General features: G+C 39.9%; 1 protein-coding gene and 1 long non-coding RNA gene across 7 annotated transcripts in view; one reads left to right on the top strand and one right to left on the bottom strand.

Moving 5' to 3' along the window:
• EBF2 (EBF transcription factor 2) overlaps positions 1 to 23,876 on the top strand; it is a 152,156-nt gene that overhangs the window by 122,494 nt on the left and 5,786 nt on the right. For 3 of the 6 annotated variants that reach the window (XM_083811655.1, XM_083811656.1, XM_083811654.1), the window contains 9 exons: positions 523 to 640; positions 2,398 to 2,528; positions 3,112 to 3,238; positions 11,976 to 12,064; positions 13,157 to 13,222; positions 13,332 to 13,509; positions 14,985 to 15,170; positions 16,668 to 16,835; positions 22,034 to 23,190. In XM_083811655.1, coding sequence (XP_083667781.1) covers positions 523 to 640; positions 2,398 to 2,528; positions 3,112 to 3,238; positions 11,976 to 12,064; positions 13,157 to 13,222; positions 13,332 to 13,509; positions 14,985 to 15,170; positions 16,668 to 16,835; positions 22,034 to 22,176 — 1,206 coding nt within the window. In that variant the 3' untranslated portion in view covers positions 22,177 to 23,190. Of the gene's footprint in view, positions 1 to 522; positions 641 to 2,397; positions 2,529 to 3,111; positions 3,239 to 11,975; positions 12,065 to 13,156; positions 13,223 to 13,331; positions 13,510 to 14,984; positions 15,171 to 16,667; positions 16,836 to 22,033; positions 23,191 to 23,876 lie in introns of those variants that run through there. The other 3 variants (XM_083811657.1, XM_083811653.1, XM_083811652.1) reach the window with 1 other exon arrangement.
• LOC310886736 overlaps positions 15,232 to 23,876 on the bottom strand; it is a 53,642-nt gene continuing 44,997 nt past the window's right edge. The window contains exons 20-23 of the long non-coding RNA XR_014575441.1: positions 23,661 to 23,829; positions 21,444 to 22,134; positions 16,572 to 16,799; positions 15,232 to 16,260 (exon numbers count right to left, since the gene is read on the bottom strand). This is a non-coding gene — a long non-coding RNA (uncharacterized lncRNA). The remainder of the gene's footprint in view (positions 16,261 to 16,571; positions 16,800 to 21,443; positions 22,135 to 23,660; positions 23,830 to 23,876) is intronic.

The following is a 23,876-nucleotide window of genomic DNA, read 5'->3' as shown; positions in this document are numbered from 1 at the left end:
TTTAAAAAAGCAGACAAGATATTAGGTACTTTTTTCACGTAGTAGGAATTTCTATTTTGCTCGGTCAACGGAGACCTGTATTTTCAGAGCAGCTGCGGGTGCATTTGCATGTGTGCGCAGTACAGCAGATGGCTCTGAATCTGCATGGCTGTATCAGAGGGCAAATTGCTGTGGTGCTCTGCAGCCTGCCCCCCTGGTTGGTGTATGCAGACCTCTTTGCCATCAGCTATGCTACAGTGCATCATAGGGAACAAAATTTAGGGCCATCTGCAGTAGCTGGTTCATTATACATTAAGGACTTTATATGGCCCTCAGGATGCTATGTTAAATGGAATTAATGCATAGAGTGGAGGCTGAAAATATTTTCTCCCATCCTTGCTAGGGAGTAAATCCTGTAGGACATGATTACATTTTACAAACAGAACAGGATTTTAAGTAAACTGAATAATTAATACTTTACAAGCTGAATATCCAAGTAAGTTGTTTACCTGCCTCCCTTTTCCTCCTTTTGCAAATGTCTAGGTTGTGCTATCAACAACAGTGAATGTAGACGGGCACGTACTGGCAGTGTCTGACAACATGTTCGTTCACAACAACTCCAAGCACGGACGGAGAGCAAGGAGACTTGACCCCTCTGAAGGTAGGATATTGTAGGAAGAACAGCACACAAATGAGTGCAAAAGCATATTACCATTCTTTGGTTTCTGTTTGTTTTCAGGAGGGAAGGGGAGCTGAGGGGGAACCACAGAACCTCGGGGGGTTTAGGGAAGGAAAAGGCAGGAAAACAGTGTCTACAGCATGCAAAATATGATCCTCTTCACATCTAAGAGACTGACTTCCCTCCCCCTCCTCCCAATTCATTAATTAGTTTGTCCAGCAGAGATGAAAAACATAGAAAGATTAAGTATTATCTAAAATTCAGACTTTTTCAGCTGGGATAGATTTGATTTCAGGCAAATTAGGCAACATGACATCTTAGTTAAACAGAACTGTTACAGCACAAGATGTGTATGAAAAAGTGTCACTAGTTCCCTTAAACAAACTATGTGCAAAGCATAACAATGCACAGAAGGAAATTGACACTAATTGATTTTAGTTTGTTTGGCTAAGCAAGACTCATGGCCGTCTGCAGGATGGTTTTTGGACTATATTAAAGTAATTACGACTACTTGTATCTGTTAAGTTTCAAAATGGTTGGCCCCTCCTCTCCCTCTTCTCGTGCATTCATTACCAATGCATTCCACCTCTCTTGTGCAGGCAGTACTCAAAATTACCAGAAAATGCTATCTGTGTCTACTTCTTCCTCCCCTACAGCTAGTGAAAGTGAGAAGAGCTAGTGATGTTAGTAGAAAAGACAAGCGAGGATATTATTTCATTATAATGTTTTGCTGTCCCACTTCTTAAATGTGCCCTATATCAACCTATAAGAAGAATTAATGAACTGGAAGAAAATGATTGAATCAGTAAAGAATTCAGAGTGGTGTTAATTCTCCCCCAGCGGGCAGTGAAATGGTAGAAGGAAAATCCCAGGATTCCTAGCCTAGGAAGCCATCCAGTTTTTCCTTGACTGATTGGATGTGATTGACTGGCTGTTCAAAGGAGTCTCATGTTTTTGGAGCCCTGCCAAAGTTCCCCTCCACCTCTGACCCTGTCAACATTGGGAATGGAGTGATGGATTGACTTTGGTTATGGCCTGGAAACCATATTGGGTTCCTGATGGGATGTATAGTCCAGAGGCCTTGAACATATGGAAGAGAGAAGAAAAAAAAAATCCGCTCTATAAAATCAAGAAAATTATTAGAAATCGTATTCTGACAAGAATTGGAGGAAACATTTGATATTTCCATATCTCTCTTACCCATTGATAAACTTCATAAATCTTAATCTACCTCCCTTTGCACAGGCTTTAGCTGTTGTGTGATCGTATGCTAATGAGTGTTTTTTTAAAACAGCCTCTGCACAATCATTTAAGCGTTTCATTTTTACACCCACTACAGTTGGCCTATTAGGCTTTAATGACACAATGTTAAGTGCCGGTAATGAATAGGCAAGTAATTAACACTGGCAAGGCAGAAAACACTATTTATTTATTTATATATTTGTTGGGCTTCCTGGAATGGTAAAGCAGCCTTCATGGGTGAATGGCTGGACGGGACTTGTCCCAGGCCTCTGGCAGCGCTGGGGAATTCCTGACAACCGTGACGCTGCAGCGGTGCAGAAACTCCCAGGAGTAGACAGGTGAAGTTTTGTCTCAGTACGACTTAGGACTGCTTAATGCACACAGAAGTTGGGTGCACACATCAGCTGCAAGGGTTTACACGCAGTATTTTTAACAATCTCACAATCGTGCACAAATACAACCCCCCAACCCTAATCTTAGCCTTTGGTTTTGTTTAGCCACACCGTGCATCAAAGCAATCAGCCCGAGTGAAGGCTGGACAACAGGAGGAGCAATGGTGATCATTATTGGAGACAACTTCTTTGATGGGCTGCAAGTAGTATTTGGAACCATGCTCGTCTGGAGTGAGGTAGGTAGAGGCACCTCCCTGCTACGAAGCTGGAGAAACACTCTGCTGTTATTTCGAAGGTGGAGGGGAGTGGTGTTATTTCTCATTCCAATAACGCTACCAAAATGGTGGTGTGTAAGATGGGCCGTGTAAACCTCTGTGAAGGGAATTCATGGGACACGGTTACTCTGTGGAACTCCCTGCTAGGTGACATTACTGAGGCCAACCGCCCAGTAAGATCCAGAATGTGATTGGTTCAGGGGTCTGGAGGCAGGTAAAGGTACAGAAATAAAGCAAGAGGGTATGAATATAGGAAGAGTTAGAGTTTGGGAAGGAGAAAGAATTCCTTTTGGGTCCAGCAAGAAGCCAGCAATTAACCAATAAATAATACAATTTTCCTTGATGACAATTTATCCTAAAAAGCGTCTTCCTCTCCTGGAGGCAAGAAACTAGACCAAATGTATCACCTGCCAGATCTATAGCATCTCCTGCGCAGCAATAAGCAGTACATTTACCCATAGAGTATGTTTGGAGGGTGTAAATGCAAGTCGGGGGAGTAACACCGACATATCATAATTGCATCTCTCCTTTTGTTATTTCCCAGCTTATCACACCTCATGCCATTCGAGTTCAGACACCTCCACGTCACATTCCCGGAGTGGTTGAAGTGACATTATCATACAAATCCAAACAGTTTTGCAAAGGCGCCCCAGGCAGGTTTATTTACACAGGTAGGTGACTGTGATTTACAGTGGAGGAGCTTGAGCTCTGAGCCTCTTTGTTTTGGTAAACAGTATTGACAACTCCGTGCTTTGTTTGTTTGCTTGCTTTGCCTCTTGCTGTTTGAAGGCCACTCTGCTAGTTGTGGCATTTGGATACATAAGGAGATAGCTTCATTGCTGTGCAGAGGTGTTAAGGGACTGTTACTACACATGTTAATATTTTTTCCAGATTAGAGCTCATGCTGTTATGATATGGGTCTGTCTGTAGATATATTGAATGTACAGTAACGTGATAGCATTGTTCTGTATATCCAAAGATGTTTTATTTATAACAGTATTTATTTTACATTTCTCTCTCGCTGGGGGTAACCTTTCATTTTCGAGATAATCCCAGAGGACGAGGAGAGTGTCTTGTATCGAGAGAAGCCAATGAGCCGAGTGGAAAATAAATACGATTTTTTTTATTTTTTTTATTCTTAAATGGATTATAAACTTGTTTAGTGCCCTACATTCACCTCTGCTAGCAGGAGAATACTAATATTATGGAGAGAGCAATCTATATATCTGAAAGGAAAAATCAGATGGGACCAGATGACCATCCCTCACTGAACTGTCAGTACCAGTAGTATCAGCGATGGCATACCATGCATACACCAAAACTTCTGTAGCCTGTTAAGCATGGATGGAGAATAATGGTGCACACAGTTGTAAAGGATGGATCTGTATTTAAATTGAATGATTTGCTCCCACCAAATCATATTCAGCCTTCTCAAAATGCAAGGATTGATTTACTTTTTAAAAGCTTCTTATTGCCAACAATCTTCATTAAGTAATCGTGTACTGTATTTGAAAACAATTAAATCCTAAATTAAAAATAATTACAAGGGTCCAAGAAACATTTTATTAAAAAAATAAGGCAAAAACTTAACCACGTCTTGAGTGAACTAGTTAGAATTTTTCTAAAACTGGAAAAATTTGACCGGATATCTAACACTTCAGAGCTTTAGCAAGAACCAATGATTTGTGAAGATCCTCTTACCGCTGTATGCCACTTTATATACGCTTTTTTAAGTACAGATGCTAAATTACTGTTTACTTATGTATGTGAGAAGGCATTTATTCATAACTGTCATACCTAGAAACCCGCAGCAAGAATTAAGTCTTCCATTATACAAGGTACTCTAAAGAAATATAAGCTTAACTACAAAGGATTATTTTTGTTTTGATAGTGGTCTGATCCACAGTTAGTTGAAGACATTAAAATGATATCCACTGACTGAAACCGAGTCAACCTCACGAAGGTTAGGACTTTGTTCTGATCTTGCACCAAAATTTGTTCTGGAATTATGCCTGGACCTGTGAGATCAGAATCTGGCCAAAAGCTTTTGAAAGACATTTTCTTCTAAGGCAGTGCGTTCGCTCATCAGTCTCTGGGAAAAGTTGAACCTGATGTCTGAGCAGGTTAAGCCTTTCCTGGGCGATAACTGGCCAAAGTCACAAAAGAGATTAAAATTCCAAATCTGCATGAAAACACAGTTGTCTCTCTGAAGAGAAGGAGCAGATTAATTTACTGGAGTCTAGCAGTACTTAAGCAAGGGAACGCTGTCATTGATGGGTGTGCAGTGAAGGGTTGTAGGGGTAGCGTTAGGTGTGATGCTTTTCTCTTTAGAGAGAGAGAGAGGGACCATTAATTCTTGAGTTATTATTACACATTGAAACTGCAAAGTTCTCCTATGCCATTTTTTGCTTGCTGAGGCCTTGATCCTCCAGTTCTTCGCTACAAGCATTGATCTGAAAGCTGCTGGCATGAGAACTGAAAGAGCTTTAGGAATGGAGCGATGCAGAGATGTGTAAAATAGGAATGTGCATCCGCCTATGAAGGAAAAAATCTTTTCATTATGGTGAAGCCATTTTAAGTGCAAGACTTACTTGTACCATCCAGGGGGGACTGGAGTCAGACTGTAGCAGTTCTTTCACATATTAATTAGCGTGCTGCCACAAAAAGGGACATGAAGATGTATGTAGGAGCTGGCGGAAGAGAAGAAAGTTAAATATACTATCCCTGTTTTACTGCTGTTACTGGCATAGGGGTATCTGTTAGCATTCTCTGAGGAGTGAGTGGGTGCTCACTGCCATATGTTACAAAACAGCATTTCGCAGAAGATGCCGAGCTGTTTGGGCGAGGGTAGAAGAGACAACGTTTCAATCTGTCTGTTCAGGAACCTGCAGTTCTCCCACCATGGCAGGCAAAACGATAAACACAGCTATTAGGTAGAGGCTCACCTGTGTAATCAATTCCCCCAGGTTGTTGCTGCTAATAGCAGTAAAAACAACTTCTAAGCTATGAAAATAACATGGCTTTTTTTTTTCTTTCTGTGATTGTGCTATCAGAAAACTGCTGTGATCCTGCTGTGAGCAAACACACTGACTTTTAACCTAGGCAAGAGATATTCATGCAGTCGAGGTCCTTCTGCTTGTAAGTCTTCTCCAGACCCTCCCCGACAACTTCTGAACCTCTTCACCGGTTTCTGCCTGGTTTTGTCAGAAAGGTAGAAGCACCACCCATGCACAGTCCAAGCACACTTTTAGAAAATGGAAAATTGTAAGAGAGATCTGAATTAATCCATCATTGAAGGAAAGGCTGCAGAGCTCAATCATTATTAGATGAGAGAAGCTACCAGAAAACAGCCTCAGGAAACGAGGTTATTTAAATGCCACCGAATGCACGAATATCCATAGCACTCTGGAAAACAGCCTCACATCACAGAAGTGCAGATATTTGTTGGAGAAAGTGTAGCAGGCAAATACATAAAACACTGAATAGTAGAGTTCAAGAGATTTTATAGTTATTGATGAGGCAGTCTGGTGCATCTCAACAAAAATGTATTTTTTGTGATAATTGAAGCTTATTATTTTCTTGATACTTTTAGCACTTTATATTGCAGTATATTCCTCCTTGCAGTCACAAAGTCTGTATCTGACAAAATATCAGAGGATGGAGCTTGGAGAGACAAATAAGAGCACTTCTCTCTTGAATTGTCCTTGTCTCTAAAACCAGGAATTTCTCCCGTCAATACATCCCCTTTACATTCAGCCTACACTTGACACAAAAATAAAAAAGAAAAAAAAAAAGGAAAGAAATGCAGAGAGATTAACATTGAGCACAGGAGACTGAGGAGTGTGAAATCCTGCAAAGTGAAAGCCTGGGCAGACGTAGTTCTGTCAGAATTAATAACAGCAGCAACAACTAGCAGCCCCGGCACTATCAGGGTCATGTTGCATGAAGTCCTTAATAATTATTAAGTGCCGAGATAACCTCAGATGAAAAGCACAAAGGGTCAAGTCACATGGAAAGCACTGAACAGCTGGCTATGGGCATGTCGCAGGTATAACGATAATAATTATTCATATAAAGCCAGACCTCAGAAGGTTCATCAGGGCCTCACTGCATCAGCCGTGGGCAGTTACAGAAGGACACGTGCTTCCATTTTATGCGAGGCACTGTCACAGGAAGCTGAAGAAAGACTGACCGCTTGCCTGTGGTTGTGCAGGAAAGCTGAAGAGAGCCAGGGCAATAGAAGTCCCAGGTCCAAGTCGTATCCTGTGATCACCAGACCACCGAAACTTTTTGAAAAGATGGAAACAAAAGCAGTCATTTTAGTATTGTGCAGTGCATATCTGCCTCTGCCCTCAATATTTAATATACAATCAAATATTAATGTTTGACCTGATTATACTTGAGCTTTTTTTTTTTTAAGGAGTAACAAAAAGACAGGTTGTTTGAAGAAGAAAGTGGTAAACTGTTAGAAAGATGAGTACAAAAATTAGATATAAATTTCAAGGGTAAATCTAAACGCCACAGCGGAGCTGTTACGGGAGCTCATATGCGTCCTGTAATGTGTATTTATAATGGGCTCCTAGCGAAGTGTGCTGTGCTGGCAGTGCTGCAGTTATGGTTCTGTCAGCATTTCCACTCTTAAGTGCTATCATTCAGGGTGCTGCAACTCAGCCATCAAATTCCTCTCATCGCCCAAATGTGATGCGTGGACTTTTCCATACGGTTCCCAGATGGGAAACTCTTCTAAGAGTGAAACCAACAGGAACCTGTGGACTTGTAACAGTGCACTACAGAGCGCAGCAAAAACCTGGTGAAACGGCTTGCTGCAAGCTAACGGCAACTGCTGAACCAACTTACATCAGTAGTAAGTGTGTACTTAAAATGAGGGAGATAAAAAGTCTGTTTTTACATCACCACAGCTAAGCATCATCTGGTGAGCCTGAAACTGGTGTGAATGCAGGTAACGCCTACACCTTCCTGTTCAGAGTTACTTTTCTATCATCAGCTGTTCATAGAGTAATAAGGCGTTTGTTCTCTGCTGCTAATCTCGCAGTAGCCTCATATTCTGCTTTTAATACTATACAAATTCAAAGTCTCTGCTGCTGTAAGCAGTTCCATTATAGTTCCATTGACTTTAATAACGCTTACCTCAGTTTACGCCAGCCGAAGCTACGTCTCGTAGGCTTTCATATCTTAAGTTTGATCACAGCTCTGCATTTGGTTTGTCATAGAGATGCTAACCTGGAAATGTGTATATCAGGGAGATTTTGAACATAATTTTCCTTGCTGAGCAAAAATCCTCCAGGGGTTAACTTGTCAGAGCAATGCAATATAAAGTAATCTGCAGGATATGTTGGACTCCCAGGTTGTGGTGTATCACTCTCTATGCCAGGCACCAAGGATAGGAGGTACTGTTTTGCTAAAGCTTGTAAGTAGATTTGAGAAGGTCTTGTTATCTGCTTGTGGGAAGTGGTGCTTACAAGGATACAGTGAGCTCTGGAAATTGCAGGTGAGCTCACTTGGCCAGAACGCAACTGATGTGAGCTGAAAGCCCTTGCAGAGAACAGCTCCTACACCGCTTTAGCCTATTAAAGGCGCACGCGATAGGAGACAACGCTGCGTTGGGACTGGGGTATTTGGAACAGCCGTTACTGAAACAGCAAATTTAACACAAGTCACTGCCTGGTAGCATCCCTCCAACTCTACATCTCTAGGTCATAGAATACTCATCCGAGCAGGCTGACCAGAACGTGTGTACTTCCAGGCACCAGGATTAGCAGGAGAGCTTCTGTAGCCAGCGACGTGGCAATGTTTTATTGTGTAGGGTGAACACCAAGCACCTCTTCACTGGTGGTTTGAGTGAGGGTAGTCCCCAGTGCATGGCTGGAATTATGTGTTTAGGTCCAGGGGTGCCTTGTTTTCTCTGTGCTAACATATCTAAGGTTAGCCGTCATACCCCAAATATTGCACGTGCTCTCTGGGTTCCAGCTATATCTAGAGGTATGCATTTGTTGTTTCTCTCATTCATACTTTGCAAACACTGGACTTGTTGGCCTCTGTTCTACTTTGTAGAGTAAAGCAAAGATGCACAACTTTGCTAAGGTCTTTGAATGAGGCCCTTCAACTGGCGGTGAGGGAGCATGCACAGCTCCCAGGGCATACACTGGCGCTATCAGAACGAGCTGTCACTCGTGGGGAATTGTGCAGATCTCCATAACATCCTCCTCCTTCCCCAGTCTCCTGTGCTTTGATGTGTGGTGAAATAATTAATACTTTAAATGTCAGCACTGTTCTCGTTGGGTATCGGAGTTAGTCCCCGTTGAGGTGAACGGGACCAAGCTGTTGGTTCAGGTTTTGCAAATAAGACAGATGTCGTGGCATCAGTTGTTCAAGTGTGAGAGTTTTTTATTTCCAGTGAGTCTTACTAACTGGAGACTTGTGTTTGAAATGGAAGCATAGATTTTGGAGGCTAAGGAACGCTATAAAAGAGGCAGCTCTTTGCCATACTCTATTTGAGTCTCGTCATAAATTAAGTCAGGCAGGCTGTGGAGCATTCAGACCTCTCCCTGCTGCTGACTGTAACAACTCTGTTGTTAAAACAATTATGCTGGAGTGTGGTTTATAAACTAACCGACAGTTTAGTTTATTCACTAGATGGTTGCTCTTTTTTGCATACATATCTCATGTCATGGACAATTTTTTAAATTATGTTCTGGGAAATTCAAGAGACCCCTTGTGCCTGAAACGCTGGATTTGAGAGTGCCCAAAGGGATTTTGCTGTACCTGAATCTTGTTTTTTCTTGGGAGTTTCATTTCAGATACCTATCTGATTTGTACGAAATAATGAGCAGCCTGCTTCTGTGTCAGACTCCTTTATGGTCTCTGAATCCATGAAGCCAAAAGCATTTGGATATAATTTTCACCTGTCTACATACCACGCAGATAGACCACTGCTGATCCAATAGCTCTTTTCTCAGTGGAAGTGGTATCGTGGTGGAGCCGTTAAAACTTGCTGGTGGAGCCTACATCCTACCTCTCCTGTTGCAGCTTCAGCTGAAATGGTGCCATTTACTTCCACAAACGCTGGAGGTTGTTTCTTACCAGGACTTCATGACAGAGAGATTTTTGTTTCCTTAATGAGTAAAACTAGCGGTAGGCAATTTTGTTGCAAGCTGTACAGAAAACCTTTTGTGATGAGAGGCATAATATATGCATTGACTCAAAATGGTTGATTTCTTCTCGGAACAGTTCAACATTGTTGAGAAATGATTTGCTGCTATTTATCTATCAGAACAGAATGAAAATGTCTGTGTCAATACTTCGGAAAAATGTTTGATGGATAATAGCCAATTTCTTTTTCCTGAATTAGAATGCTGTATATTCCCATTAGCTATTTTTAGTCAACTATATATACATATATGTATAAATTCCTGTATATTTTACATTGCTTTTGCCTAGCTTAAGATATAAAACTTAACTGATTAGGCTTGTAATCAAGAAGAGAAATGGCACGTAATGATGTATAGGCTCTTGAGAGAATTGGCCTATAATTCTCAGGATTATTGGCAAAAAAAATCCCACTCCCCAAAAAAAACCCTCTTCCCAAATGGGATGTAGATTCTGTGGCAGTTGAAATGTGTATTATTAAACTCCTTAAGCAAACCAGAATGGCTCCCAGTGGAGAGCAAAGACATTCTAAGTATAGCCAAGACTAAATTCTCAGGTCTGGGTTTTCTCTTCTCAATTCCCACTTGATTATCTCCTGTAATATTTAAACTTCATGCCATGCCATAATTATTTAATAAAAAGTAAATATAAAATGTATCTCAGTGGGGAATATGACCTTTTACCTTCATGTTGTTATACCAAAGACAGACACAGATAAACAGAGAATTTGGAGCGGTGTAACGGTCTGTCTCACTTGATAGTTTCATTCTCCCCGTATCAGAAATGGTTATCATGGAAGGTGCTGAGTACGTTTGGGAAGATTAAATAAGTGCCATCAACATCTCTTGGAGTCAGGTATTTTCAGCTGTGTTGATGTCACTGGTTCTTTCAAAAAAAAGTTTTTTTTTAAAGAAGGAAAAACAGTACCAGAAGATGGAAGAAGCCAGTACTGAATGAGGATATTGCTAAAGGAGCTACATGTGTTACTTATTAAACGCTTTGTGGAATTCTCATCAGGATTCTTAGCATGTGATTGCATGAACATGTCATTTATCTTATAAGGCACATCCTGAAGTATTAGGAATTTCTTTAAAAATACCTATAATTGTATTAGTTAACACTAATACTCCTAATGTATTAGAGGCAAATCCTATAAGCATGCAGAATTCTAAAGAGCTGACTGTGGTTTCTGTACCAAATTGAATCAGAGTTTAATTCTGAGTAATCAGAAACTAGATTATTACTGTCAGATGCGAAGTAGAGAGTATCAGAGTGTCTGAAGTTTTGTGAACTTACCAACATTGCTGTTAGGGCTCTACCAGCTTGTACTGAGGATCTGGGTTAAAATGTTGCTGTTTATCCACTAGCGATTAACACCATTACAGTGAAGTGGCTATGCGTGCAGAAGAGCCACGCACGATTTAAGAATTTTATGTGCATGATGAAGGGCTGCACCCTAGTTGCCTGCTGTATCTTTCAGATTATTCACTCTGCCTTTGATAGGTGGTAAGTCAGCACTGACAATTGAAGCAGTTTGAAGTGTACAAGTCACACATTTTCCCCTTATTGGCTAAGCCAAACTCACTAGAGTTACCCTTTGTAATGCTTTCAGTTAGAAGTCATGCAAGTAGCATGCAGCATTCACATACGTTTTGTCATTTGTGTCAATGTATCTGCTTCTGAACGCATTTTCTGGAATACTGGCAGAAGATGAGCATGTGTGTTCAGTTCAGCTGTGCCCACCAGAAGGAGCAGGCAGAGGGGATGTGTGTGTGTATATATGCATGAACGCACAGAATTCTTTCAAGAGTTAGTTCCAAGCAGGAAGATATCTCTAATTCTTTATTTAATAAATTACAGACACACTGAGGGATTCTCCAGGACCATGCAGTTCGTTATACAGATAATGCAGAAATATCTGTACAATTAAATGGGTGGAGTTGGGGTAGCAGGAGTCAGGTCACCTGGTCTGTATAATATGGTCCAATATTAATAGCTTCTGTATTGCAGCTTTTTTAGTGGTACAACAAGTAATATCATCAAAAAGAAACTGGGATGTTCATGCAGAAGTTCTTACAGAGTTTCACTTACTGTAAATCTTGTCTCACACAGAGATCAGGGCTCACCTGAGTACTAGGCAAAACCCAGACAAGGAGAGATTTCAGTGCAGCAGCTGTGAAACTCATCTTTTTAAGATACATAGTCATATAATACATTGTTTTCTGTTTTTTTTTTTTTCAGCTTTAAATGAACCTACCATAGATTATGGTTTCCAAAGACTGCAGAAGGTCATCCCAAGACATCCAGGTGACCCTGAAAGACTAGCTAAGGTAAAATATTTCCAGGCATTTTAAATGAGCCCACAAAGTACTTTCTTCCACTTCTGGCTCATAAAAGAGAGAAAATGATACCTTAAGTGATGATTACACCTGAACATAAATCGACCAATTGGTTGTAGGTTCAAACACCAATTTGAGCATGTTGACCCCACAGGTACCAGTAATTTTTACCTGTTAGAGCTCAAACACTTTCTGTGAACTTCTCTGCCATTTGTCTTAATCCACATCGGCAAATCTCTGCACCTAAGATACATGATGAGCATAAAGGAATTGTTGCAGAGGTCTGTTCTTAAGGGAATCTTTTAGTAAAAAAATCACTCGTAGCTCAGCTTTTTCTGTAGCCACAATTGCAGCATGTATGTGTTGAAACAACTGTAGCTGTAATCTTACACGCCGTGTTGATTTAGTACCTAGCACGATGCAGGTGGCATTAAAGACTCTATTCCTTGTTTTTAGTGCACTAAAAGTAACTATTATTATCTTTGCACGGTGACAGGCTATCGTATTCAGATATTATACTGTGGTGGGTTTTTTTTCTTACAACCAGAGGTGACAGAAGATACCTACTGGCTAAAGTGTGTTATTTGATTGATTACCATTATCGAGAAAAAATAACTGGACATAGAGATAAAACAGATTTTTATTATTATTATTATTATTTTTACATCTGTGCAAAAGAATATATTGAAATGCATTAGGAAACTGAGCTCCTATTTGAGATTGGGTTATGTCTGAAAATAGTCTCCATTTCTTAAGCAAGGGTGCTTAAAGCAGCTTCAGGACTATGGAGAGCTCCAAGGCCCCGCTGAAGTCGGGCCGTGCCGCACAGCCAGCGGCAGCCGATTTGTCGCACACACGCAACACTTTCTAGAGTGACCGATGATTTTGGCTGTCTAGTCTGAGATACTGCAAGGGGGATGATTTTTCATTTAAATGCCAAATAATGCCTCTTTAAGGGACTCACTTCTGAGAATGACCCCACATAATCACTCATGACCTCAGAAAATACTAGCCCGTGGTTTTATTTGTACTAAAATCCTTTTCTGTTAAAATGTCAATTTTACGTATCTGCTCATCCTCTAGGAAATGCTATTGAAACGAGCTGCTGACCTAGTTGAAGCACTGTATGGCACGCCGCATAACAACCAGGTCAGTGGAACCACTCTCAGCAGGGTAGTGGGATATGCTGAGATTTTTATAATAAACTCTAGAAATTTTCTCCGAGCACATTCATGAAGTTGTGCCCTTCACTGTGCAGGACATCATTCTGAAACGAGCTGCAGACATCGCAGAAGCTCTCTATAGTGTACCGAGGAATCCCGCACAGATCCCCGCACTGTCCAGCTCCCCGGCTCACAGCAGTATGATGGGAATTAACTCCTATGGCAGCCAGCTAGGCGTCAGCATTTCAGAGTCAGCACAGGGGAACAACCAAGGTAAGCACTGCAAGCAGCAGTGTTAGTTTAAACAATGAAAAGCTAAATCGTAGTCATTTCCGTCCTAGTTCTTCAACTTCTCTGCCTACTCAGCTTCTGAACAGAAAGATGGCTTTAAGCTGTCAGCACTAGGAATGGACGCCTGGTGCCGTTTTGGGTGCTATTCCTGCACACCAGGTTCCAGTCATCCAATTAGCTATGGCTGAAGCCATTCTTGGGTAGATTTGACATCAACTTAACCCTCAGTTCTCTCCCTGCTCCACCCAATATCTTTTGTTAGATCTCTGTTCTCATAAAAGACAAGGACAACAACTGAGAAAACTCTCACTTAAAGAGGTGGGGAATTTTTCTTCTTTTTTTACTTTTCTTTTTTTAAAGGTTTCTTCCTCAACGTTTATCTTACCAATTTGCATATGTTTTATATATCAAACATAGTATATTATTGATTTTTAGGAAAAAAAAGGCCATAAAATGATATATTAACATCACAGGAGTAATATAAACTTTGGGCATTTTCTGACTCTTGAATACTTAATTTCTCAGGTTAACGATGTGTTCTGGTAACATAAGGATCTGTGGTGTCTGACTGCATGAATAGCTGTGATTAAAACACTCTAAAGCGTTAAAGCCATGTCATATGAAGTTAGTATTAAATGTGCCATGCCAAAAGTAATAATGTAGATAATTTTGTTAGTTTTCTAATAAGGTCTTACCAACCCTGAATTAGAGCTTCATAGTATTAATGGGCAGAAATAACCTGATTTAGTTAAATGGTAACCACTTTTGTATCTATTAGATCATATCTTTCTAATGAAAGCTTTTCAGTGGAAAAAAAAAATTGTTGCTGTAGTAATAGCCTTGTGATAATAATAATAATGTGTACTAATAGCCTTATAGTGCTGATAACTAAGGTATTCTCTTTTTGGAGAAAAAAGGCTAAGAAAAAAAAACACCACACAAATATTTTTTAGAATAAAAATTTAAAGACAAAAAAGGGTTTTTATTTACCCAGTTTATTCTTTCTGTTAAGTGTAAACTACATATTGGTTATAATTTCCCCTTAAAAATGTATGTGATTTATCTGTAATTCATCAATAATTTGAAAAGTATAACCTTCCCCCTAAAATTACAGAAAATCACACAAATTGTACATCAGAAAAAATGAGCACACATTTTTTCTAGGTCTCAGAACAGATTTCAACTTAAAAAAAAAAATCTAGTTAAACAAATATACATAAGTTCATCTACAAAAGTTTAGTTCCCTACCTTACTTTAAAACTTAATATTGCTTAACTTCAAAGCATGTGCATACAAAACACTGAATTTAATGGTACTTGCTTGACTGTTTAAATTCATCTGGATTTAAATAAATCATTGATTTAACCAGGAGAAAGGATTTTTTTGTATTTATACAGGAAAAAAAAAAGTTTTAATTCAAATTCATTGACGTGCCGTGAAATACGTTTTATTTTTAGGTTACATCCGTAATACAAGCAGCATCTCACCCCGTGGTTACTCATCCAGCTCCACGCCTCAGCAGTCCAACTACAGCACTTCCAGCAATAGTATGAACGGCTACAGCAATGTCCCCATGTCCAACCTGGGTGTTCCAGGCTCACCTGGGTTCATTAACGGCTCTCCAACAGGATCCCCTTACGGAAGTATGTGCTTTGGTTCTTTTATAATTGGTGCCTTGTCCTGCTAGCTTAATTTACCACATCAAAAAAATGCAGCGAGTGATGTTTTTCAGGAGAAGTTGTCAAGATTTAGTGAAATCCTTTGATTCTAATTTTCTGCGATTCTAAATTTTTGTAAAAGGTTCTGATTTGTGTTCTGGTATGTTATAGTATGAACTAGCAAATGTTCCCATTTTTCAAGAGGTAACAGAGAAATATCAAATCCTACCTATGCATTCTTCATTTTTTTTCCTTATGCAGATTCCTATGTAAGTGGCAAAGGGCGTAGAGAGAGAGGCGGCACAATTTGTTTCTTTAGATGACCAAGCAAGTAGTCACCACTTAAAGCAAAGAGGCTACTCTGAATCTTTCTCAAAGGCAGTCTATGTATTTTTTATGTCCATGTAGAAGTGTATGAACTGCATTAGCAATAACAGAGCTGAATTTTGGATTAATTTCCTGTGAAATTATTTTTACCTTGATAACAACAGAAGTGTTACTGCATTTCCAGTTACTAGTGTGACCACAAGCAAGTCACTCTTCCTTCCATGCCTTGATTTCCCTCCGTAGGAGCGTGTGTCGATGTGTGTGTATGTACATCTATCTACACATACATGTACACACAACGTTTTTATATTTTTATCTCCGTATATATGAAAGGGCCAACAGTGAAACAGTTTTAATTTATTTATTATTTTATATTATATTCACATCCTCTGTGTAAGGACTGACCCACTTTGCAGTGATGATGAGGGCTTCTTGCCGGTCTGAAACTTGCTAAACAGAATCTTCACACTTTGAGTTGTAATTTAAGTTGCAGCCCTAAGAATGTTCAGGTACTTTGGATTCTTCCCCTGTTCTGGAGCTTTGCCATTGATTTCAGTACGGAAAGGACCAGGTTTGCAGCATATTGGTGTTCTTATTTCAAACTACTACCTACATGAGACTTGGGGATTTTCTTGAAACCACAAGAAATATTGTTACTTGTTCCTTCTTCCCAGAGAAATAGCTGATATTTTTCTAGAAGGTAAGCTTACAGTTGCTGTGCAGTGGGACTTTTTCTTCAAAGACACCTCTTTAAAAAGAAGACAATTTAGATTCAAATCTAGTTAAAAGCTTAAAGCATCCCCCCCTAAACTCCAACCAAGGAAGTCTTCATTTTAAAAAAGCCAGGGAATGGACAGGAGTTATTTATTTTCCCAGTTTCGGTGCACAAACTGTAAGTGCACATGCCATTACTCTCTACTGGTTATTCACATTGACTCTCTCTCTCCCTTGCTGACTTACCATTTTCTGATGTCCTCCTCCCTCATTTTAACATAATTAAACGTATTTTTTTCTGAGCTAAAATATTCAACATAACTACATCTTTACCTCTAGGCTTACCTTAAGCAGCCAAGTCAATGGATCAGACATTTTCAACAGTTCTACCAAACTTCTAAAATTGCATTTCTGATGAGGATTCACTTTTTTCTTTTGCAGTAATGTCTTCAAGTCCAACAGTTGGCTCCTCCAGCACTTCTTCCATCCTTCCATTCTCCTCTTCCGTCTTTCCTACTGTCAAACAGAAGAGTGCCTTTGCTCCCGTCATCAGACCCCAAGGGTCTCCTTCTCCTGCCTGCTCTAGTGGCAATGGAAATGGGTTTAGAGGTAAGAAAGGTACAATTAATATTCAGCTGGCACATACGGAGCACGCTGTGTTAGCCTCGTAAATACAGTAATCATCTGAAGACCATTACACTATTACAGCACTCACTAGTGAAAATTTGACCCAATTCAACTGGATTAAAGCATTGCTCCAAGGTTTGTCTATTCTGAGTTAAAACAATGGGGGACAGACACTCATTTAAACCAAGAAAGATTTGACCCACGCTGCATTTAAATACCAGCTCTTTTGTGAGGAACGGCTTCTCCTTAGGCTTCAGGGACTTGTAAAACCAATGTCTGCCCTGCAGAGTTAATAGACAGCTCTGTACACAACGGCCAGCGTCTTGAAACCTGCTGCAAGGTTTAGGCTCATACAGGGAATTAAGCCCTATAGTACATTTACAGCCTTTTTAAAGGTGATCTGCAAAACAAATGTGAGTATTAAGATAAGAATGGAAACCTGTACTAAATTCTTTCTTTTAACAGGCTGTGGGGGGGCATGCGGCACATAAATACACTCCAAGTCTCCATAAAAAAAAAAACAACTTTACAGGGCCTGAGAAGTCATCTGGCTCCTTCAGACTTCACTAGAGATACCATAGAGAAAACAACTTTGGGAATTCAGCCATGCCAAGAGCCAGTGGTAATTCTAAAATGAGTCCTACAAACCACACCTGTTGATCTGGGTGCATTATAAATCCTTAGCTAGGCCACAGGGACTTACATAAACTGTGATTATTTTATATAATAAGGAAATTTTAGGTGTGTTGAACAAAAATAATTACACTTTAAAAATCTAACTTACAGAATTCTGCTATATATGTGAAACAGCTTATTTCCCTGCCCCAATTTTGTGCCTCTCAAAGATCATCTCCTTTCCCCAGTAATGAAACATATTAATATATCCATGTAAATGCACAAGCATCGTATTAATAGGGAACACAATTTCTCTCCTACTCTGATTAAAGGAGAAGAGTAGAAGGATTTGAAGCGATTTTTTAAATCTATACATATAGAAAGCTTTGTTGGCCCAACAGCTGTGACTGTTTAGCTACACCATTTAGAGATGGGTTTGTCTCTGTTAATGATGTATGATCATGGTCTCTAAATTGTTATCATCACTACCTGGCCTGCAGTTAACTTTAATTCCTTGAGTTCTTCATATCAGCTAAAGCAGGAATGTATTGATTTCACTGTACTTTTTTTAAAAATAATTTTAAAAAGCACGTAGTGAGATTTTAGGTGTTTTAGGCAACTAGTCCAAGGTTATGTGATTTTAAACAGATTTAGTTAAACATTTAACTAGGAAGGCCCGTCAACTTAAGAGTAGTTTGCTTGTTTAGCTTAAGCCAGTTGGACAGTGCTCTATAATCCAAAGACAAATCACTCAGGAGTTGTTGCGCGTTCAGAGTAGATTTAAATCTGATTTAAATTTAAACTTGTGTAACTGCCATGCTGAGGAGGGCAATTTTTTAAGAAATTACCCAAGGCAGTGCTAACTGCAGATCAGCTCAGTGAAAAAATCACTTTGGGAAGACTGTTTCTGGGAGACAGAAATAGGGCAGGATAAGAAAAACATTGACTTTTTATTTAGTTAATACTTTTCCTTAACCTACCATGTCTGTCCTGTCTGCCTAAGCCTGTGCTTAGCAAGAGTTTGTTATTCTTCCTTAACCCTCTTATAAACAGGTGAAGTACCAGAGTCCTTTGGTGCTGTTCATGCCAGTTAGTGTTTACAAAATATTTTATCCAATCTATAAATTGGTAATAAATTCTAGAAATGGAAATTTAATATCAAGTATAACATAAAATCTCAAAGATAAAAACCCAGGACTCTCATGTATGCATTTCTTTTACTGACAAAAGCCCACTATATCCCCTCCTTTGCAGGAAATCTCCTTGTATATCAACACTGTGATAAATAAATACAGTAATATAGCTACAACTGTCATTTAAATAAGCTTTCGGCAGACACCGCACCTAGTACAATGAGACTTGTCAGTCAGGCAGCAACAACAAACAGCAGCTGTGACTCACCGCACAGACAGTAGTTGAACACGTCTGCCCAAGGTCCATTATGCCAGATCTTCATTGCTATTTAACTATTTCAGCCATAGATGTAAATTTTTTCCAACTGAAATATTTAAATTGATGCAAGCTGGGGAGCACATGCTTTGGAAAGGATCCAGATCCATGCAGCCTGATATCCAAATTAACGTTCCCACAGTGTTGACAGACAGATGTGGCCAGAAAGTCAACAGGAGGGTCCCAAAGAGGCTTCTTGAATGGACTTACTGTGCTGCAGCAATGGGAGACTGTTAATCTCCATTGCTATGCCATCACCCTATGTTATATAAGCTAAGAATAGGTGTGCTGGTAATGTAATATTTATTTTTATTTTATTTTTAATATAGGAATCAGCAAAAGCACAGCTCAAGCAGTAAGTATATAAGCAGGCTCCATCCCAAAGCACATCATACAAGGGTTTTGGTATTGCCTCTCAATTTCCCTACCCATAATTCGTGGAAAACATCTCCCCAACAGGGATTTTTTTGAACTTTAGTGTAATGTGTGCAATGTTGTACTTTGGCTACATCTATTGTTCAAGGGCAAAAGTTTCCTAGTAATACAGTCTCCATCCTACTTATTGCATCCTGTTGCCATGATATTATCAGAAATATTACCAGCACCACAGGGCATGCCACTCTACTTACAAGGAGCAACAAAAATCTTGGATATAGCTTTTGTGTATGTTAACCACAGCCATGTTTAAGCTTAGATAAAAACTAGCTTAAACAGGAGGAGCTCTACAAGCTTCATCCTCAGATTAGCATTCTTATTATTCCTGGCCGTTTATAGAGTTTACAGTGCTCGTGGTATTTATTTTACAAAAATCTTTTTGAAAAAAAAAAACCAAAAAACCAAAAAAAAACAGTCTTGGCCATACTTAAAGCTTATGGAGACAATAGGCCAGCTTGTAAAAAAATATATTGTAAGTCAAAAGTATTAGCTAAGCATGGAACATGCATATCGACTGGCTTTCAGCTTTGGGCTGCACAACACAGCCAAGACATGTGGACTACCCTCAGATAACCCCATCCTGTGCCATGTGTTCTCGCTTACCTCTTTCACCTGCCATCTGCTATACATTCTGACAGCATAACAGGACATGATAGGTAGAGAACAAGCAGCAATCCATACTGGACACCACTCAGTTCTATATGCTCTCCAAATTGAGAGCAGGTGATCTTGATCAGAACAATTGTTTGCTCCATTCACGTCATATGTCAAGGGAGTTTAAAAAAGGCACTGGGAAGATATAATGTGACGTGACGCAACGCGGCATGATAAGTACACAAATGCCTAATCAACTCATCTCAGATGGAAGGCAGCTGATGGGGAAAAGTAAGCAAATTGGAAACTGCTGGAACAGCATGGACCGCTGACTGCCCAGATTACCCTTGGCCAGCTCAGCACATCTCAACATAAAAATGCAAGCTCAGTTACAAGGAATAGCAGGCAAGCCCCAGAAGGTCAGATGTTCCATTAACCACCAGGATCCTGGCCAATCCAAAAGGTACTGAAGTCTGATATGCTTAGGAACAGCCTTAATTTAGCAGTGGGGACATCTGCACTATTCCCTAAGGAAATACAGGTATTTGAGTTAAAGACCCTAATTGCTCATATCTTGTCTTGACAAAGTTAGAGGTGTCAACAGCACAGGGAAGTCTGGTCCACTTGCATTAAAAGGCTGTACAAACTGGTAGAGAATAGCTAGATAGAATAGAACAGAATGATATACCCATGATGTCAATATATACAGAAAATATCTATCTGTCATCTGATTAAATTTGATATATAGGAAGGATCAAGTACATTTTTCTCCCCAGTTTATTGGCAGAGATGTATGGTGCACAGATTGCCTCTAAACAAAGAAAACCTTAAGAGATATTTACATTCCTTGTTAACACTTAGCTAAAAAATCCCTCCTGTTTCTATTATTTACTTATCTTTCATTTGATGGGATGTTAATTTTCGTATCTCATCATATGTCACAAACTTACTCAAGTGAGACAAGAGCTCCATTTTTCATGGGAGACCATAAAAATCTGCACCTATTTTATTTATGGAAAGACATATTCAGGCCTATTATATGTCACACACAAAAAAAAAAAAAAAAAAGAGGACCGTGGGTAAGATTTAATGCTGATTTCTCCTTCACAGGCAAAAACTTAGCCACTTTCTAGTCCATCTTGAAACATATGTAACTGCAGAGGGGCTACACATTCCTGTGCTCTTTAATAATTAAGCTAATGCATATCACTTTGCAAACACATATTTTGATTTTTAAGGCTGTTCCTAATTAAATGGAACTAAATTAAAATAAGTGTTCGGGCAGCCTTTTGTACATGTACAACTTAGCACAATGCAGAGATCTGTAACTACTGCAGTATAACTCAATAGCTGAGGCTGAGTTAGCTTCTCCATCTCTAGCTGGCAAAAGCTTTGTCTATATTTTTAAAAAAACACATTAAAAACATAAAATATGGTTTAACCTGCTTATCTTCTAAAGCAGAAAAAAAAACACCTACTTATTTAAAGATATTTTACTTGCCTGTGCAATCATCTCCTTGCATGTGGCTGAATGCAAATCTTCCATCCAGACACAGATTTTTGCTAAAAGAAAAAAAAAAAAGTTAATTTCTTATGGAGGAAAATATAAAAAGAAAAAACAAGTATTTCATTATTACTTTTTAGTATCTTAGCTGGAACTATCCTCCCAGGTCCTTCACAGATGCTACAGTTTATTTCACTTACAGTCTGCTGTAAAGGATGGTGGTGCCCATCATCCAAGCCACTGATGTTTTCTGCTTAAGTGAGTCAGCTGTTTTCCTCTGGAAGTCTTTTCTTTTTTGTAGCCTTTTCAGCTGATTACTCCGTCGTAAAACGGTGCATTGTTTTACAAACTTCTCCCTGGTCTTAATATTAGAAGTGAAACTACACATTTTCTGGTTGTAGCCATGATGGGAGTCAAAGATCTCAGTAAGGTGAAGCCTGCACCTAGCAGCTGCATCTTTTATGAGCTCAAACTGAATGACACGGCCGCTAGCTCTGGTACCAGCAGCTCGGTGGCTTGCCATGTACAAACCTACCTTTATGTACAGGACAGCTCATGCACAGAGATGTTTCTGGCATTGCAGGACAGGAACAGCCGTTTAAGATGCTCATCACAGCAGCACTGCAGCGCTTCGTTCACCTCGTCAGTGAGCTGCAGAACCGCAAGATTTGGGTTTGTTGGGAGCTTAGTGGCAAGAGAGGAAACCTGAGTCAAACACCCAAATGAGAGGGCAACACACAATGACTGAAAATGCTCAACACCCACCTAAAAAGCACAGCCTGTAAAACAGGGCATAATGTAGACCCCAACAAAGCAGCTGAGACATCCAAAGAGCTAGATCAGAGTGTGCACACGTGTAGGTGCGTACGTTAACGCAGCACCGAGCCCCTTTCCAGTTCTTCCCAAAGGCCTGTGTGAATTGCATGCCGAGTTCTTTCCATGACAAAGGAAGACAGCATTTTCAGGAGCCACTCGTATACACTAGGCTTATGATCATTATTAATTACACCCATTAAAGGTGCCTATCACCATAGCATCTGGGTACTATCCATGTTTGATTATTTATTTATAAAAAAATTCTCCAACCTTGTGACAATTTTAATCAAGTGTTTCAGTTGATAATTGCAAGCTGTCAAGGTTAATACAATAAGGCTCATCTCTAATTCTTTTTCCATTTCGCTCCAAGAAAAAAAAAAAACAACCCTCTGGGATAATGACTGTGGTTTCTATATTCCCAACTCATCAGGGAGTGTCCTGCATTGAACCACCTTTATTGAAAAGTTACATCGATTCAATATATAGTAATACAGGCAAAAATAATTACAGCTTTGCTAGCAGTGTAAGACCTTAATCCAAACCTCACAAACATTCAATAAAAAGCGATACAGGCTGGGAATAGGCTTTTGACAGTGCAGCCCCAAAGGGGAGTGGAGGTGGGGGTGGAAATGGACAGATAAGGTACGCAAAAAGAGAAGCACAGAGTGAGGCTGTTTACATGAGCTGTGGAAAAAAAAAAAAAGTGAGAATTCCTCAACTTGTTCTTTGTTGCAGAAAGGGGTGAAGCTGCAACATTGGGATGAAACACCAGGGAAGCGATGAGGCTTTTTGCCTCTTTTTGCCTTTTAAGCATAATCTCTTTAACTACACAGTGAAAATATACTTGTCCCTCACTTTAAGGAACTTCTCATAATGCTGCATCTACAAGTAGTCTTAAAATATTTTTAAGCGAAATGGAAGAAACTCAGATTTGGTCTTTGATCTGCTGGAATGTCTTCCTTGATGAAGAGAATGAAAATAATATTGATAAGAGTAGTATCTGAAAAAGCTTTTATGCCAGTATGACCAATGCCCCTTGGGAACAGAGTTTAAACTACACTGACAGCAGACCCTGCATGTCTCACATTAAGCCATGTCAGCTCTACCAGGGTCTGCTGCCTCTCCGCCCAGACAGCCTAAAAGCCACGGACAGGGGCTGTCTCTGGCTGTGCCAGGAGAACAGATTACCCCCGTATGGACGGACCAGGTACAGGCTGTGTAAGTGCTCCTTCATTTGCTTCAGGCAAAAGACCCAGCCAGGATACCTCAGACAAACAATTTAAATTCTTTGAGCTAACTTGGATGATTTTGCCTGGAGCAGATTAGGAAGTGCTCATGCAGCCTGCTCCACTGGGAAACCTGCGGGATGGCCGGGAGCAGCTGAGGGCACTTACCTCTTCTGCAGCCCAGCAGAGTCTGGACGAGGGCATCAATCCAAGACTTAAATCAGACTTTCTGTTCTGGAGGGCTGAAAGGCGGGCATATGGTTAACGCACAGGGAGAGGGTTCTCCAGGCTGGTGGCACACCACTGACCCTCGAGGAAATGAAGGTCATTCTTCAATCTTGGGAGTGAGGAAGAGGAAAGGATCAGCCTCTGCAGTGCTACAGA

This window comes from Anser anser, assembly GCF_964211835.1.
Source record: "Anser anser genome assembly, chromosome: 26".
In the NCBI taxonomy this organism is placed as follows: Eukaryota; Metazoa; Chordata; class Aves; order Anseriformes; family Anatidae; genus Anser; species Anser anser.
The sequence above is the reverse complement of the archived record's forward strand: the minus strand, read 5'-3'. Positions and strand labels throughout refer to the sequence as shown.